The sequence below is a fragment of the Rhinoraja longicauda genome, chromosome 13, assembly GCF_053455715.1.
Source record: "Rhinoraja longicauda isolate Sanriku21f chromosome 13, sRhiLon1.1, whole genome shotgun sequence".
Taxonomy (NCBI): Eukaryota; Metazoa; Chordata; class Chondrichthyes; order Rajiformes; family Arhynchobatidae; genus Rhinoraja; species Rhinoraja longicauda.
This window is the reverse complement of record NC_135965.1, coordinates 27,800,736-27,822,685: the sequence shown is the minus strand read 5'-3', so window position 1 is coordinate 27,822,685 and position 21,950 is coordinate 27,800,736. Positions and strand designations below refer to the sequence as shown.

Sequence of the window (21,950 nt, the reverse complement as noted above, 5' to 3'; positions counted from 1 at the left end):
ATAGTCACACCATCAAAAGTGGCAAAGCTGCCCATGAGGTACAGAAGCCTCTGAAGAACTCTGCCCATTCTCATGCTACTGTTCCCCCGCGGCTGTTGTTCTGAAGCTTAAAGCAATAGAGCAGTCTAATGGCAATAATTACACTGCCAGTGCCTGGATGATATAAATGCACCACTTCCTATCAGAGCACCGGAAGCAACAATAAATTAAACTAAAGGGTTTTATTTCACAGAACAGAGTTACAGTTTCAGAATAATTATACGGGTAAATGCAATGGTCCCAGTGGAGAGACGAACTTGACGAAAAATTACAGGTGGGAGGACTCGAACATTACAAAAGCGATTATATTATCTGTGCATCCTCTGGGAACATCTTCATACTGGGATCAGTGCACTTGCTCTATACAAAACTTTAATATATATAAAAATAACACAATCAACTATGAACATTCCTCTCCCAATCATAGCACAGCAGTCTGGTCCCAAAAGATTCTGTTCATAATCTGTTTGGTCCCATAAATCATACGTTAATACGTAGTTCAAGTGCAAGTAGTGAATGGGTTATAATGTGGCTTTAAAATGATGTGTATCTTCACCCATATTTGCAGTGATACTGTCCTACACAACAGTCTGTCACACTGTGCTGAAGGAAGGTCAGCGCTGTAACCTCCAGATTGATGTCTGCAAATAATATTGTTCCTATCAATGGGATACCACCATCACCCTGTGTGGAAAACAGTGGGAGAAATAGCGATCCAGATCACAATTTCACTGCTGACCCATCCTATTGAGAAGGAAAGTAAATGTTGGAGAAAGACCTGTATCAAGAGAAGGAAGCAAGTCCTGACTGACAGCAACTAGACTTCCATCCCTGAGAGGGGTGCATGTTAGGAGAGAGGAGAGATACATGCGATGTTAAATAATCAGATGACAATCCCATCGCTTTGAGTCAAATTCATGCAGATGGTCATGGATATCATGGATAGGAAATGTTTAGAGGGATTGGGCCAAATGCATGCAAACGAGACTGGTTTACGCAGGCAACTCAGTAGCACAGATGAGTTGGGCTGAAGGGCCTGTTTGTATGCTGTACATCTTTTTGTGATTGGTAATTCGGAACAGTTGGGCCACAGATGGGTGTATCTGTTTAGCATCACATGTAGGAAGCAGGGAAGAGGTTATTGAGGTTGGAATGTAAGGCCAGGTGTCTCAGCAGAACAGCTGAAAGGAAGGGGTGGTTTCCTGCTACATACAGCAATATTACATAACACCACAATATCTCTTACGGAAATCGTTCCTTGACTATCAAAAAGACCATTAAAAAAATAATTTTCACGATTCTTTTAAAACACACACTTATATGACAAACCTTTAGACACTGCCTGTATCTGGCAAATGCCTTTATCAATGACAAATTATGACAACATAAAGTCAACAGCACTTTGTTATTAAAAGCATGCAAGCCAAAAAGAAAGTCCTTTTCTTTTGGTTGAGTGTTAAGTTCAGCATGCAGGTCGTTCTCGCTACCAACCTCTGGTGGCTGACGAGCTCCAGGCACTAGTTCCCTGAGAGAGAGACGGTTCAATACTTTGCCGTGGCACTGGCACAGGCTTTGAAGCTTTTATTTTTGGAGCAAACTCTTCTGACATATCCTCGATGGACGAGATGTCCAGCTCGCTCTCCTCATCGTCTGACAACTGCCAAGAGAAAACAGGGATAGATGACATGAGTGACATTATTGGAGAGGCAACCGTATGGAGGAGTGCAACAAGGATACCATGGTTGGGACAACACCAGAGCAAACAGCAGTTTGGAACTGCAAGGAATCAGATCTCAAAAAAATGTTTAAAAAGTGGGGGGTTTTTTCATTCCCCATGACGTATAGGTACTTTGACTAGGCCAACATTTAATGAACCAAAGATAGACACAAAAAGCTGGAGTAACTCAGCGGGTCAGGCAGAATCTCTGGAGAAAAGGAATAGGTGACATTTCGGGTCGAGACCCTTCTTAATGAGCTGTTTGTCAAACTGTAGTTACTCCCAAAACTGCCCGCATTAACCAGTATTTCCAGTTGGAGGATCAGTGGAGTGGCTCGTCGATCATCGAACAGCCAACCACCCTCTTCTGCTAAAACCAGGAACTCTCCTGTAGCACAATGTGGGACCGCTAGCTCTCAACGTCCCCACTGAGGGGAGGCATCCCTTTCGAACAGCTCAGGGATTAATCAGTACACTAGAGAATGGGAAAGATATTCTCACCAGCTCTTGTAAACATAGAAAGCCACTGACTTTGCTTTCCAAAGTACTGTTACTGACAAGATGCATGGTATTCACCAACTATGCTCCTCATCTTGTGGAGAATGTCAGACATGTTTTATCTTGGCAGGAGTTGAAATTGCATTATGCTTTGATTCCTACTCAATATGCATTGAATCAGCTGTGGGACTAGCCCAAGCCGTCATTTTCTCTCTTACGCAAATATAGCACATTAAAGACAGTGGTCCTTTAACATTTCGTATTATCTTTTAGTTAATGGCATCAGATCAAGTGGAGATACTGGCTGATATTTGAAAGAACATGAAAGTATTGATAATGCCTTTAGTCTAAGAGATCAAGTTTTAATTATGTTTCAATTCAAAATCCAAATTATTGTTTTGTAGTGATCCTGAGTCACAAGTTTGTTGCTGGGTAATATTCACACCGCATGGCATCAACGACAACCTCCTGTATATCAATCGGAAATTATTTCACCAGAAGCTATCACAATTAATAGCACAGTCGGCAGGGTCTGGCACCTGGGTTGAGGAGTTGGCAGAGAAAGGGAACAAAAGGTTTCAAAAGTGTGTTACTTTTCAGGTCTCATGACTTCCTGAACCAGTGCCAGAATTGGTCATGTGATGTTCTGTATCTGTGCCAGAGTGGTGCAGGATTTACCAGTGAGGCAAATGTTTGGAAAAGTCAACAAGGCTCTGTTGGACTGTGCACACTGCAGCCATAACTGTGAGGGATAAATATGGTGTACGGCAAGTCAGAAGATCCAGCCGACTATTGTGGTGCACAACATTCGATGAATGGATCCATCCAGCCAACCTGGACTTGCAGTTCCTAAAGCCCAATTGAATTGTCCCAACCCAAGTTCCTCTGTCTGCACTCTTGCCAAGGTCCAGCTACATTTGGTGCTGTCCTTCCGATCTTGTTTACTTGCAGAATAGATTTCCATTTGCAGTTACATGCAGGCTAGAATACTGCAAAACTCCTGGGCCAATTCAACGCCTGGGTGGGAGGGCATGCAATTCTCTGCCAAGGCATGATCATCAGGGAAGGAGTTGAGGAGATCCAATGCAACAGAGACTTTCTCTTCTCTTGTCCATTTTCCCCAAAGACAGATCCATGCACCAATGCCAATTAAATTATATTATCATTCAACTGGTGACTGTAAAGATGTTCACCATGATTGTACCGATGATAGCAGCATGGACATTAGATGAGCATCATCTAATATACTCTATTGTCTCCATTAACAATGATTAATGAGGGTAGGGCAGTGGATGTTGTCCACATGGATTTCATTAAAGCATTTGAAAAAATCCCTCATTGTATACTGACCCAGAACATTAGGATACATGTAGCCCATGGTGACTTGCAGTTTGGATTCAGAATATTAAAAAGAAATGTGTGGGGCAGGTTTTATTTTACACAGAGGGGGTGAGTGCCTGGAACATGCTGCAAGGGGTGATGATGGAGGCAGAAACGATAGTGGCATTTAAGAGTTTTTGGATTGGCACATGGATATGCGGGGAATGGAGGTCTATGGATCGCATGCAGACAGAGAAGATTAGTTAACTTGACATCATGTTCGTCAGACATTGTGGGCTGAAGTTTTTTTCTGTTTATTATTCTGTTAGACGGGGAGCAGAATAGATTAAGCAAGAGAGTGTGCAAAAAAAGATTCACCAGGATGTTAGTGGGACTGGAGAGCTTGAGCTATAAGGAGAAAATGGATAGGCTGGGACTTTTTTCCATGAAGCAAAGGATGTTGAGGAAGAACCTTTGAGGTTTATAAGATCATGAAGAGCACAGATAGGGTAGGTAGTTATAGTCTTGTTTCCAGGATAGAAGAGCCTAAAACGAGACAGCTTAGGTTTAAGGTGCCAGGGGAAAGAGGACCTGAGGGTGTGTTTTTCACACAGAAAATGGCGAACTGCCAAAGTGAGGGGTAGAGGCAGGTATAAATACAACGTTTGAAAGACATTTAGACATGGACACGGATAGGAAAGGTTTAGAGGAATGTGAACCATACGCAGGCAAATGGGTCAAGCGCAGGAAGACACCATGGTCAGTGTGGACGAGTTTGGATGAAGGGCCTGCCTCCATGCTGTATAACTCTATCACTATTATAGGATTTCCCTCGTGAGGGGCTTTAGTTATTTAGAGAACATAGGAAAGTTGAAAAGGTCAAGTTGTAGTTTTAGGGATACAGCATGGAAAGAAGCCCTTCGGGTCATTGTGTCCACGCCTACCATACACTAGTTCTATGCTATCCCACATTCACATCCTACACACATAGGGCAATTTGCAGAAGCCATTAATTTACAAACCTGCATGTCTTTGGAATGTGGGAGGAAACCGGGGCTCCCAGAGAAAACCCACGCAGTCATAGGGAAAACGTATAAACTCCGTTCAGACAGCACCCGGTAGTCAGGATCGAACCCGGGTCTCTGGCGTTGTAAGGCAGCAGTTCTACCACTACATCATTGTGCCGCCCTCTATTTTGGATAAAGATATCCAAGTTCTTTTATGGCTTGGATTAAGAAAATAATGATATAGTGCTTTCAATCACAAATAGAACAGTTAGCAAATGGTACAAATATGAGGTGATTAACTAAAAGAACCAGGGGATTTTCTTTATGAAATAACGCAAATTGATGTGATCTGAAATGCAATTCCTGAATGGCAGTTAGATGCTAATTCAATGGCAACTTTCAATGGTCAATGAGATGGCTACATGTGAAGAGAGCTGATGGTAGTGATATGTTGAGAGTAGCAAGGATCTGGCGTAATCAATCCCAGGACGGTAGTCTACATTTAAGAATCACAAGTCTACACTGGTTTTCTGGTGATTAATGATATGAAGGGCATGCAAGTGCCACTGATCGCCAAGCCTGTACATTCACCCTTGATGCAAAGCAACTCCACTGACCTTATATAGACACAAAATGCTGGATTAACTGGAGGACAGGCAGCATCTCTGGAGAAAAGAAATAGGTGACGTTTCCAGTGAAGGGTCTCAACCCGAAACGTCACCTATTCCTTTTCTCCAGATGTTTGCCTGACCCACTGAGTTACTCCAGCATTTTTGTGTCTATCTTCAGTGTAAACCAGCATCTGTCATTCATTCTTATACATTTTGTCTGCTCCACTGATCTTATACTGGCCTGCTGGGCACACTCCTGTTATTATCAATACATAACACAGGCGAAGAAAGATAATCTGCCTTTAACAGCCACCTTATCCCAAGCATTCTCACCCTTTCAAAAAGATTCCCTTAGTTCCTCCCATTCACCCCCTACCTTCTTTGCAACTAAAACCTAACTTGTTTTCTCTTTCTCTGCATTCTGACGGAGCTCAGACCTGGAATGCTGACATTTGTTTTGGCCTTACTAAGCACTAAAGGGCTGCAGTGTGCAGGGGCTGTAAAGATCCAGCAGAATGCCTGTTAATGTGTCTCATGCCTTCTTACCTGCAGTTTCTTCACCATGGTGCTGTGCTTTGGGGAAGGTTGAGGGGCGGCTTGAGGTGCAGGAAGGAGTTTCACTCCCCCGATGGGTTTCTTCACTGAAGAACTCATCTGTTTCTCCAGACTCCTAGCCATGCTTTGAACCATAGTCCCTAGAAATCAGGAGAGTGAAAATAACAACTCAGATACAAAACAGATTTCCTGCTGTGACTCGGGTTGTATCATAACAAGAACATATCCTACCAACAACATACAAGGTTGCAACACAACATTGCACCTCCTGCACTCAATACCCTGACCAAGCAGGCAAGTCTGCCAGATGCCACCTTCACCACCCTGTTTATCTGTGTTGTTGCTTTCAAGGAGCTCTGTACCCATGCCCCTCAGCCTCCCTGTTGTACAACGTTCTCCAGGGCCCCACCATTTACTTTATACCAAATGCAACTTCCTCACATTTTGAGTTAAATTTGATCTGCCATTCCTTGGCCCGTTTTGTAGTTTAGTTTAGAGATACAGCGCGGAAACAGGCCCTTCGGCCCACCAGGTCCGCGCCGACCAGCGATCTCCGCATGTTAACACTATCCTACACACACTAGGGACAATTTTTACATTTAAGCCAATTAACCTACATACCTGTACGTCTTTGGGACCCTGATTCATTGGGACAGGTGCTTGAATGAGCAGGGCATAGAGGGATAAGGGAATAATGCAGGCAAGTGGGATCAGTATAGATAGGTGAGATGGTCAGCACTGATGTGACAAGCTGAAGGGTCTGTTCTTTGCAGTACAACTCTATGACTCTAATTGTATTCTCCCTCGCTGGGTGGCTGCAACCAGGAAGACACCATCTCAGAATAAGGAGTTGGCCATTCAAGAAAGAAACAAGCAGATTTTTTTTTCACCCAGATGTTTTTGAATCTAAAAAACTCTACCTAATAGGCATATGGAGGTTCTGGGTATAGCCATATTTTTTAATATATATTAAGAGAATAGAGTTAAATAGGGAGAAAGCAGCAAAATGCCATTGTAGTAATGATCAGCCATGATCTTACTGAAAGAGCAGATATGAGATGCCATATAAAAACACCCACTTCTGTATTTTATGTTCCTCACCTCTGGCAAAATTACTGGCAGTAGGGGAAGAATCGCGAGCACCCTGGACAAATATCGCTGGCACCGTAAGCAAAATCATCGGCACTATGGGCAAATGTCTCATTGTCTTGGAGAAGCAACCAACATAATCATCAGTCTGAAGAAGGGTCGCGACCCGAAACTTCACCCATTCCTTCACTCCCGGGATGCTGCCTGACCCACAGTTACTCCAGCATTTTGTGTCTACCTTCAACATAATCAAAGACTTTCCCACACTAATCATTCCTTCTTCTCCCTATTCCTGCCCAGCAAAAGGTACAGACGTTTGAAAGCACACCCCACGAGACTCAGGAACAGCTTCAACCCTTCTGTTCTCAGACTTCTGAAATTCTTTCCATAAGCTTGGGCGGATTCACCGCTATCTCATTGTGGACATTGGACTTTGTCTGTAGGATTGATGTATGACAATGCTCTACAATGCTGAAAACTATATTCTATTCTACTCTGTATCTTCCCCTACGCTCCATCTATTGTACTTGAGTTTAGCTTGATTGTATCTATCCATCGTATGGCAGCACGGTGGCGCAGCGGTAGAGTTGCTGCCTTACAGCGAATGCAGCGCCGGAGACTCAGGTTCGATCCTGACTACGGGCGCCGTCTGTACGGAGTTTGTACGTTCACCCCGTGACCTGCGTGGGTTTTCTCCGAGATCTTCGGTTTCCTCCCACATTCCAAAGACGTACAGGTTTGTAGGTTAATTGACTGGGTAAATGTAAAAATTGTCCTTAGTGTTAATGTGTGGGGATCGCTGGGCAGCGCAGACTCCCTGGGCCGAAGGGCCTGTTTCTGCGCTGTATCTCTAAATCTAAATCTATCTGATCAGTTTGGATAGCATGCCAAGCAAAGCTTTTCATTGTGCTCAGTACACGTGACAATAATAAATCTAAGCCTAAACTCAAACCAAGATCACCGCAATCACAGGCAAATATCACTGTAGGCAACAATGACATCACCATCATTGCTTTCCGATTATTATCTAAATGACCCTCACAATCATCAACATTGAATTTACTGATGAAATATTTGAAGTTGCCCATTTGTGGATTTATTCAATCTCAAAGTGCTGCCAAGGCCTGCACCCAGTCCCCTTCTATAGTTCCCTGACAACAATGGTGCTGAAAAAATGGCTTGCTTGTCCACATCAGACATGAGACTGACGTGAAACTGAGAAATCTCTAGCTCAGATTGAATATGGGCCCCAACATTCCAACCCTAAAGTACACAAGTAAACCAGTTAAATATTTGCCACAATATGAGAGCATCCGCTTCAAGAGTTAAAGTTACGGAAACAGGTCCTTCTGCCAACCTATTCCATATCACCCATTCACTCCCATTTCCAATCACCTATTTACACAAACTCTAATTTTATTCACTCCCCATTCTTATTAACTCCCCCAAGTTCTACCACTCACCTGTACACCAGGGGCAATTAGCCCATAAGCTGTACATCTTTGGGACAGTGGAACAAACTAAGACATCCAAAGGAAATGTACACAATTGCAGGGTGAACTTGCAGATTCCACACAAAGAGCACCAGAGGTTCGGATTGAGCCTGGATCTCTAATGCTGAGAGGCAGAGGCTTTACCAGCTACAACACCATGCTGCCCTTTTACTGAAACGAGTGTCCAATTGCCAGATTCCTTTTACATATTGAACTCAAACTGCAGACTGCCATGATGAGTACTTATTATGCAATCTATAACTTATTGGTCCAGTCATTTGGATCACCAGGCCAGTAATATACCCATTCCTGCAATGCACCAGTCCCTAGGGTTTAGTGAGTTATCAGTAAGTGATGTTCTATCATTAGGGAACAGCCACCTGTCTCCCACAAGTTATTGCACATCAGTCAACTCTTAGTAAGCTGGTGCATCTATGCAAAAGCACACAGGGATCAGAATTTTCAAAGCAAACATCAAGAGTCATATGGCAGCAGAGCAGCTCCAATACCTGTCGGACTGCGGACCATGGTGGCTGCAGGTGGACTCAGCACCCCCGTTGAGATGTCAGTGTCTGACCAGTCTTCATCATCACTCATGGTGGCCTGGCTCTGCTTCGGTTTGCACTGGACAATGCTGACCTTTGGCACGTCTTTGGCACCCACGCTGGTGACGTAGGCACTGTCCACAACGGAGTCGTCATCAGAAGAGAATGGGGGCGTGCTGTAAGGTGGAGGAAAAGGGAGCATCGTTCAGCTACAGAGACAGTGTGGACACCTACTGTTTTGGGGGCTCACTTGGGAATGTGGCTTCAACAAAGTGGGTGCACTGGATTCATCTGCGCAAGGAAGTCTGTGCATCAATTATCCCAGCTGAAAGTCATACCTTACCCCACAGATATGGAATGATAGTCAAGGGTGTTCATTTTCTTCCAGAACTTGACAGGATAGACACAGATACAATGTTTTCCCTGGCTGGGGCACCTCAGGGACCACAGTGTCAAAATAAGCCATCAGCACTCTCGATAGAGAGGACATTTTGGTGAATCTTTGGAATTCTTAACCCAAGAGGGCTGAGAATGCTCTGAGAATATTCACGATGGAGAGCCACAAAAATTGGTACATTAAGGGAAAATGGGATACAAGGCAGTCACACTGAGATAAAAGGACTTCTTGGATGACTGAATGGGCTACTCCTACTTTTATGTTCTATAAATGTTGAACGAATGGAAACCACTGATTGCAGGGTAGTAACCATTAAAGAACTGCTTTAAAGTCACAGGAAGAGTATGTGACTTCAAACCTCTGAATGGACTGTAAATCCACACTTCGAGTTAGAGGCAACAAGCACTCCACAAGTCACAGTTAGCCCTGCACCATAATGGCTCCTCCGGTTAGTGTCGAGAAGCTCAGGAGAATGATTCCCAAATTAAGGCATGGTGGAAGTTGAGTGGAGAGTCATACCTGGCACTAAGTGCAGCCGAGTGAAGTGGACTGGCAGTTCTGAGCTGTGCAGCTGGTTTGGATACTCGAGTCTGGTGGGCCTTTGAGTCAATCACTCGAGATGGTTTTGACAGAACAGCTCGAGGACGTTTGCTATCAGCTGCCGCATTCAGTGATGAGCTGGTGCGTCTCCGCACTGTAATTAAATGGAACAAATATATTATAGATAGGGCCAGCAGCAGCCTGCTTCACCATCTCAGTAGATTAATGCTGCTCCACAACAGCAATCCAATCTCTATACCTGTTGCTCTCAGCTACTTCTTGATATTACATGTCTTTGCTCTGTACAGCCTGAATTTCTTAGCTAACAAAATTTCACAAAGATATAAGAGAATGCAGATGCTTGAATCTTGAATGAAAAAAAAAAGACTGCTGGAGGAACTCAGTGGGTCAGACAGCATCTGTGACAGAAAATGAAGACGACATTTCAGGACAGGACCTTTCTTCAGACTGATGCAGTGGAGGGGAGATACCAGGTAGAAAGAGGTGGAAAGAAGGGGTGGGCAAGAGCTGGCAAGATAGATCCAAGTAAGGAGAGGTTGACTGGTAGACAAGTCAGATGGGGAGAGAAGGGTGATGATAGCAATCAAGGCTGGAGATGACAATGGAGAAGACAAAAATGGAGCAAATGGTGGAAATCCATAGACCACAAATTTGTAAGCTTTAAATAGTACCCAGTATCCACAGCTTCGAAAGATAAGATTCTTTCAATGGAGGAGGCCAGTTTCTTGTCAATACCCCTTGAAATGGCAAGCTCCAGTTTCTCTTTAATCTCCAGTCCTCCAGAACCTTGCCTGTGGTTAGAGAAGATATGAAGGTATTTGTAAAGGCCCCTATAATCTCCTCTCTTGCCTCTCTCAACAACCTGGGATAGATCTCATCAGGCCCTGTGAATGTATCCACTTTAATGCTCTTCAAATGCCCCCAACACAACCTCCTTCTTGATTTCAAAATCCCCAAGCATATTAGTAATCCCCACCCAGGCATCTGAGGTCAAAAAAAGAGGAAAAGAGCCGAGCGCTTGCACGAGGCGTACAACGGAGGTCAAAAAATTGGAACATTTTTGAAAATGTACACACAAAATTACCAGTTTCAAGCCTCTTTTAGTGCATTTCAAAGTAAAAACAGACATTACAAAATAATGGGAATATGTCACTGTAGGTGACAATAACATTTAAGTAAATTTGCACATTAATTGATAATCAGCCCAAAAAGGTGGTAATTGGCTTTTCTGCTGTGTTTTATATTTTAACCCTGTCTTAATTAATTTAGTTGTATAATCTTGCACTTAAATTAAATATTTACTCATTACAGTTCCACCGCTGATTTTGTGGCACTCTTGGTTATCAATTTGTGATATGAAAACACACATTATACCAGAAGTACCTGTATCAAGTTGTGGAATACATTACCAGAGAAGAACGCCAAATAAAACAAAGGTCTACCCAATTGCACACAAATAGGATGGGAAATAGTTGGATGGCCAACAACAAATGACAAATGGAGCAGCTTGCTCAACCTGGGCGCATTGCTCACACACACACACCTTTACTTGACCGAGGGGGAGAGTAACCCTCGGTGTGATGCTTCTCTTTCACCTTCTCTATGGCAATCTTTGCAAAGCGCCTGCGAAGGCTGGTGAACTCATGAAAATGCTTGGCTTTGCTCTCACGCTGTTTCCCCACTGTCATGCTCATGCTCTTCAGTGTTTGGGCCGGGATTCCCTTCGAACCCTGCAACAGAATCCAAAGAGTCTCTGTTAAAAGCTCATTATTTCAAACGCTGAGAAGAGGGGGTTGGTGAAGTAAGATGAACCCCCACTCCCACTACTCCATTCCAAGCACCAGTGGATCACTGTGCTCATCAATGGCTGATCCTCCTTGTTTCTCCTTGAGTAACTACACACATTTAAGACTATATGATTGTGCAGTTGGAGGCCAGAATGAATACTGTTCAATCACACAAAGATTGGAGTAGACAGGAGACAGCTGATGGAAGGAAGAGGATAAGAGAGTTGCCAAGTGCTAGATGGATCCAGGTAAGGAGGGAATGACTGGCAGATGAGTTAGATCAGGGAACATAAGGGTGGAGACTGTAAGGAAGACTGGAGGTGATAAGTGGAGAAGACAAAGGGGTGCAAATAGTGAACTTGATAAAGAAAGGAAGTTGGGGAGTGGAGTGAATTGTAGAACCAGTGGGTGGGATGGTGGATAGCTGGGAGTCGGGATAGCTGAAGCTGAAAGGCAGCTTACTGCTGCCCGAGTACTGCATTACCTCACTCTTTCCTGCAATCAATTCCAAATGCCCCTGTTCTGCTCAACAAATCAGTCATCAATATCCTCCCGCAGCGCGGTGCTTTCCACTTCACTGTTCCCCATGTGGCCAGTCTTTGTATCATCTGCAAACATCTTGAACTTGCTTTTAAGTCAAAATCATTCATGTGTTCCACAAACAGAGAGGGATCAAGTTTGGTCTTCTATGGAAATCCTATGGAAACAGCTTCCCAGTGTAAACATATACACTGCATTTTTCTTCCTGCCACTAACCAACTTTTGGATCCAATTTGCTCCTCTCTTGGATCCAATGGGCCTTTATGTTTTTAACTAGCTTCCCACGTGGGTCTCTGTCAAAAGCTTTGCTAAAAATTCATAGATTATTTGAAACGCACTGCCCTCAGTGACCCTCCACAAAGAATTCAATAACTTTTGGCAGATACAACCTTCCCTTGGCAAATCAACGGGATTATATAGGTCTCCATCATCACTTAAATGGGTAAATGCCTACGATCCGTTCCCCTTCTGCCTTTTTCCTGTAGATGGCAGCAAAGCCCCAAATGTACATCAAAGAAGCAACAGAGAAAAGGGAAGAATATAGGAATAGACCATTCAGCCCTCAAACCTGCCCATCATTCACTAGATCATGGCTAATCATCTCCTCTTCTGTGCCAGTTCCCATTGCCCTCAATTCTGTAATCTTTCAAAAATGTATTTACCAACACCTTAAATAGTTCTAACAATCAAGCTACACGGCCCTTTTGGGTGAAGAATTCCAAGATTCACAATCCTCTGCAAAAAATAAACTTTCTAAGCACCTCGGTTTTACTGTCCCCTTATCTTGTAACAACCTCCCTTCAATCGACACTCTCCCACTCATGAAAACATCTCAGAATCTACCCTGTCAAGACCCCTCCGGATCTTGTATGTCTCAATAAGGTAAAAGACAGACACAAAAAGCTGGAGTAACTCAGCGGGCAGGCAGCATCTCTGGAGAGAAGGAATGGGGGACGTTTCAGGTCGAGACCCTTCCTCAGACTGGTTAGGGATAAGGGAAACAAGAGATATAGACAGTGATGTGGAGAGATAAAGAACAATGAATGAAAGATATGCAAAAAAGTAATGATGATAAAGGAAACAGGCCATCACCATCAGCCTGTGCCTCCCATCACCAAGCCAGTTCTGGATACAATTTGCCATCTTGCCCCAAATCCCTGAAGCTCAAACCTCTTGCACGACTCTCCCAACTGGGACCTTGTCAAAGGCCTTCCTGAAATCCATGTAGACTAAATCAATTGCACTGCCTTTATATTGCTCTGTGAAAAATTCAATCACATTGGCCGTACATAGAAAATTCATGCTATCCTTGATTAACCCCTGCACTTCCTCTCTCTGAACTCTCTCCCTCCCAGATTCTCTCCCTAGATTTTCCATATCTTCCCATCAACTCCCACCAGATTCTCTCACTCATCTATGTACTTGAGCACATTAACCTAATGGCCTGCAGGTTTTTGGATGTGTGAAGAAACTGCAGCAGCTGGAGGAAAATCACACGGTCACAGAAAGAACTTGCAAACTCTACACAGACAGCACCGGCGGTCAGGATTGAACCTGGGTCTCTGAAGCTGTAAGGCAGCAATGCTAACAACTGGGCTACTGCTATCCCCAATAACAATATTTGGCTTTTGTTATGACAGAGTGGTAGAGCTGCTGCCTTGCAGCTCCAGAGATCTGGGTTCAACTACCTCTTAATCCTAACCTTAATGCCTTTTCTCCCCAATAATAACATTTGGCTTTAGTTATGACGGCAAAGCAGAAAATACTGAAGAAACAGTTCAGCTAGCATCTGTGATGTGCTTGAAGTTTTGAACATTTCCGGCTTCAATATCAGATTTCCAGCAATTGCAATTTTACTGATTTTGTTTATGGTTATTGGGAGGCTGCTCATTAAACTGACTATTGGAATTCCATTTACCTGCTTTGTCACAGTAACACAAGGGCAGCTTCCAGAGCCACTATACCTTTTTAAGGCCCATGCTCTCCAACTTCTCCTCCAATGACTCTTCCAAGATGGGGCGAAACTGTTTGATGAATTTTGGATTCTGCCGCAGGGTGTCCAGAAGCTGCTGCTTGCGGTCTAAAGTACTTTCCAAATCTGTGAAGTAGTCAGAGAGGTGCAGAACATGGAGAATGAAGGCGACATTTGAGTGCAAGGGGGAAACGGAGAGAGCGGGAAAGGGGGTAGAGCGAGGCAGCCTGGGAAGGCATGGAAGAGAGAGGGAGCGGGGGAGAGAGAGTGGGAGCACGGGAGAGAGAGGGTGAAGTGGTGCTGGGGATGGGAGGACCTGTGCCGGGGATTGAGGGAGAGATGTTGGGGACGGGGGCAGAGGTTATGGCGACAGGTGAGGGTGTTGGAGAAAGGGGGGAAAGGAGGAGGGAGGGAGTTGGTGCCGGAGGGGAGTGGGTGCTGGAAGTGGGGCGAAGTGGGTGCTAGAGGAGGAGGGTGTGGGTGCTGGAGGAGGGGTAAGTTGTGCTTTGAGGGCAGATGGTGCAGTTTAGTTTAGTTTAATTCAGTTTAGTTTAGATATACAGCACGGAACCAGGCCCTTCGCACAATTTTTACATTTACCAAGGCAATTAACCTACAAACCTGTACGTCTTTGGGGTGTGGGAGGAAACCGAAGATTTTGGAGAAAACCCACGCAGGTCACGGGGAGAACGTACAAACTCCATACAGACAGAACCTGTAGTCGGGATCGAACCTGGGTCTCCGGCGCTGCATTCACTGTTAGGCAGCAACTCTACCGCTGCACCACCGTGCCGTGCCCACCGTGCAGTGTTGTTGATGGGGGGGGAAGTGGTGTTGGGGGTGGGGTTCCGTGCTGGAGATGGGGGCTAGTGGGGATGGGGGGAGTGGTGTTGGCATTAAGGTTTACCAGCCACTTGCACACTCAGCTGAGCATGGTTCAGGGAAACTTCAGTCAGAATCAGGGAGCCTGAGGTGAACCAGCACTCTGGTCGAGAAGACCTCTCATCCCCAGTGAGAGCATGAACTCCTGTGGACTGAGGGGTTTAACGGGGCAGCAGGTGAACAGGTCAGCACGGTTACACCAGCCTCCTCTCTGTTAAGTGTGAGGCAGATATCAGCCTCATGAGGTGTCTCATGCTTTTCCCTGCCCACTCCCACTTTATTACTTTGGGTTGCCCAGATATTGGAAAAATCATTAACTGAAACTTACCATCATCTTTCTCAGATTCTGAATCTTGGCTCACGACAGCAGCTGGGAAACAAAACACACAAGAGAGTTCATGTAGTCCTAGAAGTTCACAGACCCTAACTCCCTTTCTCATTCTGACCTTTAGGTCTTGGCCTCCTCCACTGCCAGAGTGAGGCCACACGCAAACTGGAGGAACAGCATCTCCAATTCCGCTTGGTAAGCTTACAATAATACAGTATGAACATTGAATTTTCTAATTTTAGGTAACCCCTACAACCTCCTTTCTCCCCCACACTCCCCTTTCTTTCCCTGTGCCACCTGGACTCGCACCTATTTCTCCCCTCCCTCTCCCCTTGCCCCTCCACCCATATTCCTTTGTCTGGCTTCACAATTCGCAACACAGTGGGCAACACGATGGCACAGCAGTAGAGTTGCTGCCTTACAGCACCAGAGTCCCAGGTTCAATCCTATGGGTGCTGTCTGTACGGAGTTTGTATGTTTTCCCCGTGATCTGCGTTGGTTTTCTCCCACACTCCAAAGCCATATAAGTTTGTAAGTTAATTGGCTTCAGGAAAATTGTAAATTGTCCCTAGTGTGCGGGGATCGCTGGTCGGCACAGACTCGGTTGGCCAAAAGGTCTGTTTCCGCACTGTATCTCTAATCTAAACTCTTCAATCCTTTTGTCTCACACCTTTGGTTTTAATGCCTAACATACCACTTCCCCCCCCACCCCCCTCGTCTGCGTTTACATATCTTCTGCCACGCTTTGTCCTGCCTCTCCTCTCTTCCAAATTCTTCCTCCCCCCCCCCCCCCACAATCAGTGTGAAGAAGGGACCCAAGCCGAAACGTCAACGATCCATGTTCTCCAGGGATGCTGTCAGACCCATTGAGTTACTCCATCACTTTGTGTCCTGGATATTCTCTCATTGACACACTGAACCACCACAGGAAGCAGGAACCATCCCCTCTAAAACGCAACGTTGGTTCGCCATTCTTCTTCACAGCCCTAACCCACCGAATATCCATGTGCACCATAAAAAATGAATCCCTTCTGATCATTAAAAGCTTCACATTTCTGTAGGATTACAAGACTGAGAAAGAACCTTTTCGTCCGAAGGGTAGCTGGAATCTAGAATCTAGAATCTAACTGCCTGGGAAGGAGGTGGAGGCAGAGGCCCTCCCAACATTGAATGAGCACTTGAATCGCCAAGGAATATAAGGCAATGTACGAAATGTTGGTAAATCGGATTAATGTAGACACGTACTTGATGGTCAGTGTGAATTTGATGGGCAGAAGTATTTTATGTCGAAGGAGCCAAAGTTGCCATGAGAAAACACTTCATTATGCACAGTGCTAGTATGATTTGGGGCGGGGGCTGGGGCAGTCACGGAGGATGTACGACAAATTTTCTAAATACTTGAGGGAGGCATATGGATGTAGGCAAAGATCAGGAGAGTGGGATTATCTGCTCCCAGTGCTAACTTTCTCTCAGCCCACACAAAGTGGGAATGGAAGAATAGATAAATAGGTAAGGACTCGGACAGAACATTTAAATAATTCTTACCTTGAATAGGTCGTGATGAAATATTCCTGATCTGTAATAAAACATTTAAAGATGGTCACAACTAGAAATGGTAATTATCTGTTTTAGCAGTAGCAATATAAACAACGCTTTGAAATTCCCACACTTATTTCCCTGTAAGGACATATAGTTTTGTGGTCCAATTTAAGGTCATTGAGGAGCAGAGGAGTTTTAACTATGTGATTTATGATCTGTGATGCACGGTCTAAAAGGGTGGTGAAAGAGATTCAATATTTCTTCTCAAAGTAAAATAAATAAATACAGGGAAAGGAACCATTTTACGGGCTGGGGAAAATGGCAGGTGGGACTGATTGAATAGCATCTTTGAAATGTTGGTGCATGCACAATTGAATTAGTAACCTTCTTTTGACTTGTTTGATTCCAAGTTAAGCCAGGTCCTCAAATAATCTGTTCATAACCCAGCCAGGTTAGCAGCACTCCATAAAGGCATATCAACTCCTAGTTTAGCACTCTGGACCTTCACTTGCAGAGGATACCAAATGCTTTTTTAAACATCTTTATGTTCTGTCATTAAATCAACCAAGTTATTTACATAATCAAGGATGGAAAAGCAAAGGAATTCAAAATGATCAAGGATGAAATCTTGTAAACATATTCTGAGTTGTAGTGATAGGATTCAGGATAATTCCAGTTAACAAATAGTTTAATTTCAATTCAATGGCTTCCATGACCTAGTCTGATCTTTACTTGCCCCATTTTACAGCCAATCTGGTGCCATTGTTATTCTCTGGACCGCCGTTTTGTGTTGTCCATGTGATTCCACAAACTGAAGGAAAATCTGACAGAACTAAGAAGATTAGCATAAGAGAGGAGTGTTGGTCAGCAGAGGAAGGGTCGAGACAAAGCAAGGGAAAAGGCAGGCAAAGAGGACATAATTAAAAAAACTTGAAGGGGTATTTTCATCCAATATATTGAAGAGCTACAGGTTTGGCACCTGCAATAAGGGAAGCAGAGGGAAGAGTTGGTGAAAATGTGGTCAGGCAAAGGTTACAGAGAATGCACACAATTTCCACATTGCTTTATTTTGGGCATTGCAAATTCACCTGAAGCAAAGACTGACCAATGAAAGAATTCAAGCAAAAATTCCACATGTAGTGGGATAACATTCGGCAAACAGCCATGCCTGAGGGTCAATGCCTCAGGGTCAGTCGTTTCAATAGCAGCAAAGTGGCTCAGATCGAGAGAATTATGTCCAACATCAGGTGCCCCGTGTGGAGTTTGTGTTCTCCCTGTGGACTGTGTGGGTTTCCCTTGGGTGTTCTGGTTTCCTCCCACATCCCTGAGACGTGCTGGGTTTTTTTGGTCAAGTGATCCATGTAAATTGTCTATAATGTGTGGGTGTGGTGGAATCTAGGGGGAGTTGATGGGAATATGGGGATAATAAAATGGGATTAGTGTAACTAGGTGATTAATGGTCAGCGCAAGCTATGTGGGCCGAAGAGCCGGTTTCCATGCTGTATCACGTTATGGTTGAATATGTGTAGGAAGGAACTGCAGATGCTGAATTACACAGCAGACACAAAATACTGGAGTAACTCAGCAGGTCAGGCAGCATCTCTGGAGAAAAGAAATAGGTGACGTTTCGGGTCTGAAGAAGGGTCACAAGCTGAAACGTCACCTACTCCTTGTCTCCAGAGATGCTGCCAGACCCGCTGAATTATTCCAGCATTTTGTGTTTATCTATGGCTAAATATGTTCCTGCCAGTAGTATTCAAATCTCAAGACAGATGAAAAAGGCCAAGCAATGTTTTAAGTGGAGTACCTGATCTCCCTGTGACAAGATGACCACACTCTGCTCTTTGACTTTTGCAGAGAGTGTACCGATTTGCTTCTGGAAATATTCTGCTGCTGTCCGCTGGTCAGCTGATAAAGTAGATCTCAGCCTTTCATTCTCAGTCCTCATCTATGAATAGAAATGAAATCAACTTCAGAACCTCAATTAGTTCTGATCTTATTCCTCAGTACTGTAGTGGTGCCTGACTGGCAATGTATGATACTCCTATTGATACTGAACACGTTTATAAATTCACTATGTTTTAGATGTCATGCTGTAGTATAATAAATAAATATTATGAAGTGATATAATAAAGTTTCCAATGAACCAAGGAGTTTAAAGGGAGAGCTAGAAGCAAAATCCAGTGAGCCAGATGCAGATCCATCAGGAGTTCCAAACAATGCAACAGATTATCAGAGTTATATCATCCAAGAACTAGATTTGTCTTCCTTGCAAATTTGAATCAGACCCACAAAATGTGGACATCAAAACCTAAAACTGAACAAATCTCCCAAAAATGTGGTGTTTCCATGCCACTCTGGAAAGGCAGCACCAAATGGGATTTAAAAAGTAAAGGTGGTTCTGGAATCCAATTTGAAAAGATAAGATTGCTCTCCTATAGTTTTGAAGCTCTTCCAATGGATTGAGCATGTGACTGTTTTGGTCTGCAGCTTTAATCATACCTGAAGTTTACTTCAGGTGACATTTTCGCATCAACACTAGATGACGATCCAACTACTCAAAGGTAATCTTTTAGTCAAGTGGTACCAAGTGGTAGACAAAATGATAAAAAGTATTTTGTAAATGATTTTTTTGTATAATTTTACACATACCTGTTCCTGTTCAGTTGCATGCTCAGAATGAACTTCTTTTATCTTCTTTTTGGAATCCTTTTTCTGGAAGTTTAAAAAAATAAAATTGAAATCTCTGCCTTTTCAACCTGGTTTTGTGGTCCAAATAAATATGTAAATTCATAAGTCACTGATCATAAAAATCCAGGTTAACATGGCCAAAAGACACAAAAAAAAGTACTTTAGTAAAAGTAATGAAGTGTTTCATTTCCAGAGGAAATTAGTTGAATAGCAAAGAAGTTAGGGAAATAGTTGTCCATCAGAGAAGTTACATTTATCTATTATCATACTTCAACTGGACCACTCCAGATTGTTTGAACAGTTCCAGGCCCCATATTGCAATAGAAAATATACAGTGGCAGCAGAAAAATTGCAAGTAAAATTTCTTGGGATGATATCAAAACTGAGATTATTACCATCAAGAATGATGTGAGGTTGGATAATTTCCCCAAAATAAACCAAGATTAGGGGTAAATCACTCGAGGACAGTTCAAACTTTGTAGCTTCCAAATTGGATTTTAAAACTAGGTCCTAAGTACGATCATTTCCAAAAAATCCAAAGGGAATTCAAGAGAATCTGTTTTGCCCAGTAGGAAATTTGAACTTGGAATCTGTTACATTAAGATATACCGAAGTGAAGAGGGGAAGCTTGAGAAAGAACAGGTTATGAAGAGAAAATTAGATTAAAAGGAGTAAACAACAGATTATAAGGAGTAGGGAGGCAGATTAAGAGGAGTAGGAGGCAACTTATTTGGGAATAAACATCATGGAAAAGATGTTATACATTTCATGTTATGTGGTGATCAAGGCTGCCTGTGGAAACAGGTTAATATTCACGACCGTTTCTGTCTGGATGAGAATTTATGGAAGGTTTGGCTGCAGAATGCAATGTTACGAGGGTAGGGGAAGGGAGAAAGGTTATGGGATAGGCAATAAATACAAACCTTGCCAACGTTATCCACATCCCAAAAGGAGTAGTGAATGTTAAAAATGCAGGGTCAAGAATGAAACACAAAAGGGTAATTATGGAAGGGATATCAGTGCATCACCCAGTCCACACAATGACAACACATCATATCTTGTATTAAACATTGCATACCACAGTCAACAAGCAGTGCATCATCCCAATGGTCCTTCTGATGCTACCAGTCATCCAGTGATACTACTTTCCAATGTACTACGACCACCCAGTGATACATATTCTCAATGTTAGCACATTCACCCAGTGACGCATCTTCCCAATGTTACCAATCACCTAGTGATACATCCTTCCATTGGTAGCACAGTCACCCAGTGATACATCTTCCCAATGGAAGGAATGCTACTCAATGCTACTCAAGAGCTGCCCAGTGAACATTTTAAAGTGTTTCTACCTACCAATTTCTCATATTTCTCCCTCCAGTTTCTCAGTTCTTCCGCTTGATCCTTCTCGTGAAATGTCTCCACTTTGGAAATTACTGGACTCCTCGATTGAATCTCCTGCAGTTTCTAACAAAAAGAAAACACTGGCTTTGAGTATGAATTGTCTCATTGTTATATTGTTTATCAAGGTGCCATTTAGGCACGGTAAAGGCAAGTGAGACACAGCAACAGAGTAAGTGGCATAGATTGGGAAAGTGGGCTGAAACGTACTGACCTTCAGCCAGCAATGCAAAAGCAACCATGTCTTACGCCACTACACTGGACGTTCTATTCCACCAATGGAATCAATTTCAAGATCGGGGACCAGGCACTATTCACATCTGGTCCCCTAAAAACCTAAAACCTAACATGTCCAACGGGTCTTTGAATTGGGGTCACCAAACTGAATGGAAAAGGTAATGGTTCGGATTTGTTTTATAGTTAATATTAATATTTTAATTAATTTATATTAATTAAATATTTTGTCAGGCAGATTTATTATATTTAAATGTATAATTATTGAGATATTCTTCAATTATTTTTAAAGGTACATTGAGAAGTGATCGAAAGGCCTTTAACAGCAACCTAAATACGAGGCAGCAGGATCCTGAGGCCTAATCACCACTCGTGGGCCACTGCACCTTGTCCACTGGTCACTGCAGCAAGCCTCAAGCTTGACTGACCAAGAGGCCAGTACAGCCACAGGAATTGTGTACAGAGTTAAGGTGAATCACAGACTCAGTCCAACACAATTAAGGTTTTCAGGTGATAAAAATTTACCTCTTGTTGGTTTAAACGGAGGTCACAGATCAGAACAGAAAGAATAGAATTGATATACATGATAAGCGTGTCTCATAGCAAAAGATGGACCAAATGCATAGGGGTCAAACGTTAGTTCTTCAGTCGACATTGGCTGACTGCATAGCACCCTGTCACTGATTAAATGATTGATAGTAAATTTCTCACACATTAACAATATTAGATCCAGCGCTCTCCTAC

The 21,950-nt window shown here is 43.4% G+C and overlaps 1 protein-coding gene across 3 annotated transcripts in view; it reads right to left on the bottom strand.

Annotated features, from left to right (window-relative positions):
• dzip1l (DAZ interacting zinc finger protein 1-like) overlaps positions 1 to 21,950 on the bottom strand; it is a 109,372-nt gene that overhangs the window by 38,384 nt on the left and 49,038 nt on the right. For 2 of the 3 annotated variants that reach the window (XM_078409946.1, XM_078409945.1), the window contains exons 6-16: positions 20,928 to 21,038; positions 19,533 to 19,595; positions 18,688 to 18,828; positions 16,887 to 16,917; positions 15,342 to 15,383; positions 14,124 to 14,257; positions 11,376 to 11,562; positions 9,791 to 9,965; positions 8,839 to 9,050; positions 5,739 to 5,887; positions 1,531 to 1,696 (exon numbers count right to left, since the gene is read on the bottom strand). In XM_078409946.1, coding sequence (XP_078266072.1) covers positions 1,531 to 1,696; positions 5,739 to 5,887; positions 8,839 to 9,050; positions 9,791 to 9,965; positions 11,376 to 11,562; positions 14,124 to 14,257; positions 15,342 to 15,383; positions 16,887 to 16,917; positions 18,688 to 18,828; positions 19,533 to 19,595; positions 20,928 to 21,038 — 1,411 coding nt within the window. Of the gene's footprint in view, positions 1 to 1,530; positions 1,697 to 4,690; positions 4,800 to 5,738; positions 5,888 to 8,838; positions 9,051 to 9,790; positions 9,966 to 11,375; positions 11,563 to 14,123; positions 14,258 to 15,341; positions 15,384 to 16,886; positions 16,918 to 18,687; positions 18,829 to 19,532; positions 19,596 to 20,927; positions 21,039 to 21,950 lie in introns of those variants that run through there. The other variant, XM_078409947.1, reaches the window with a different exon arrangement.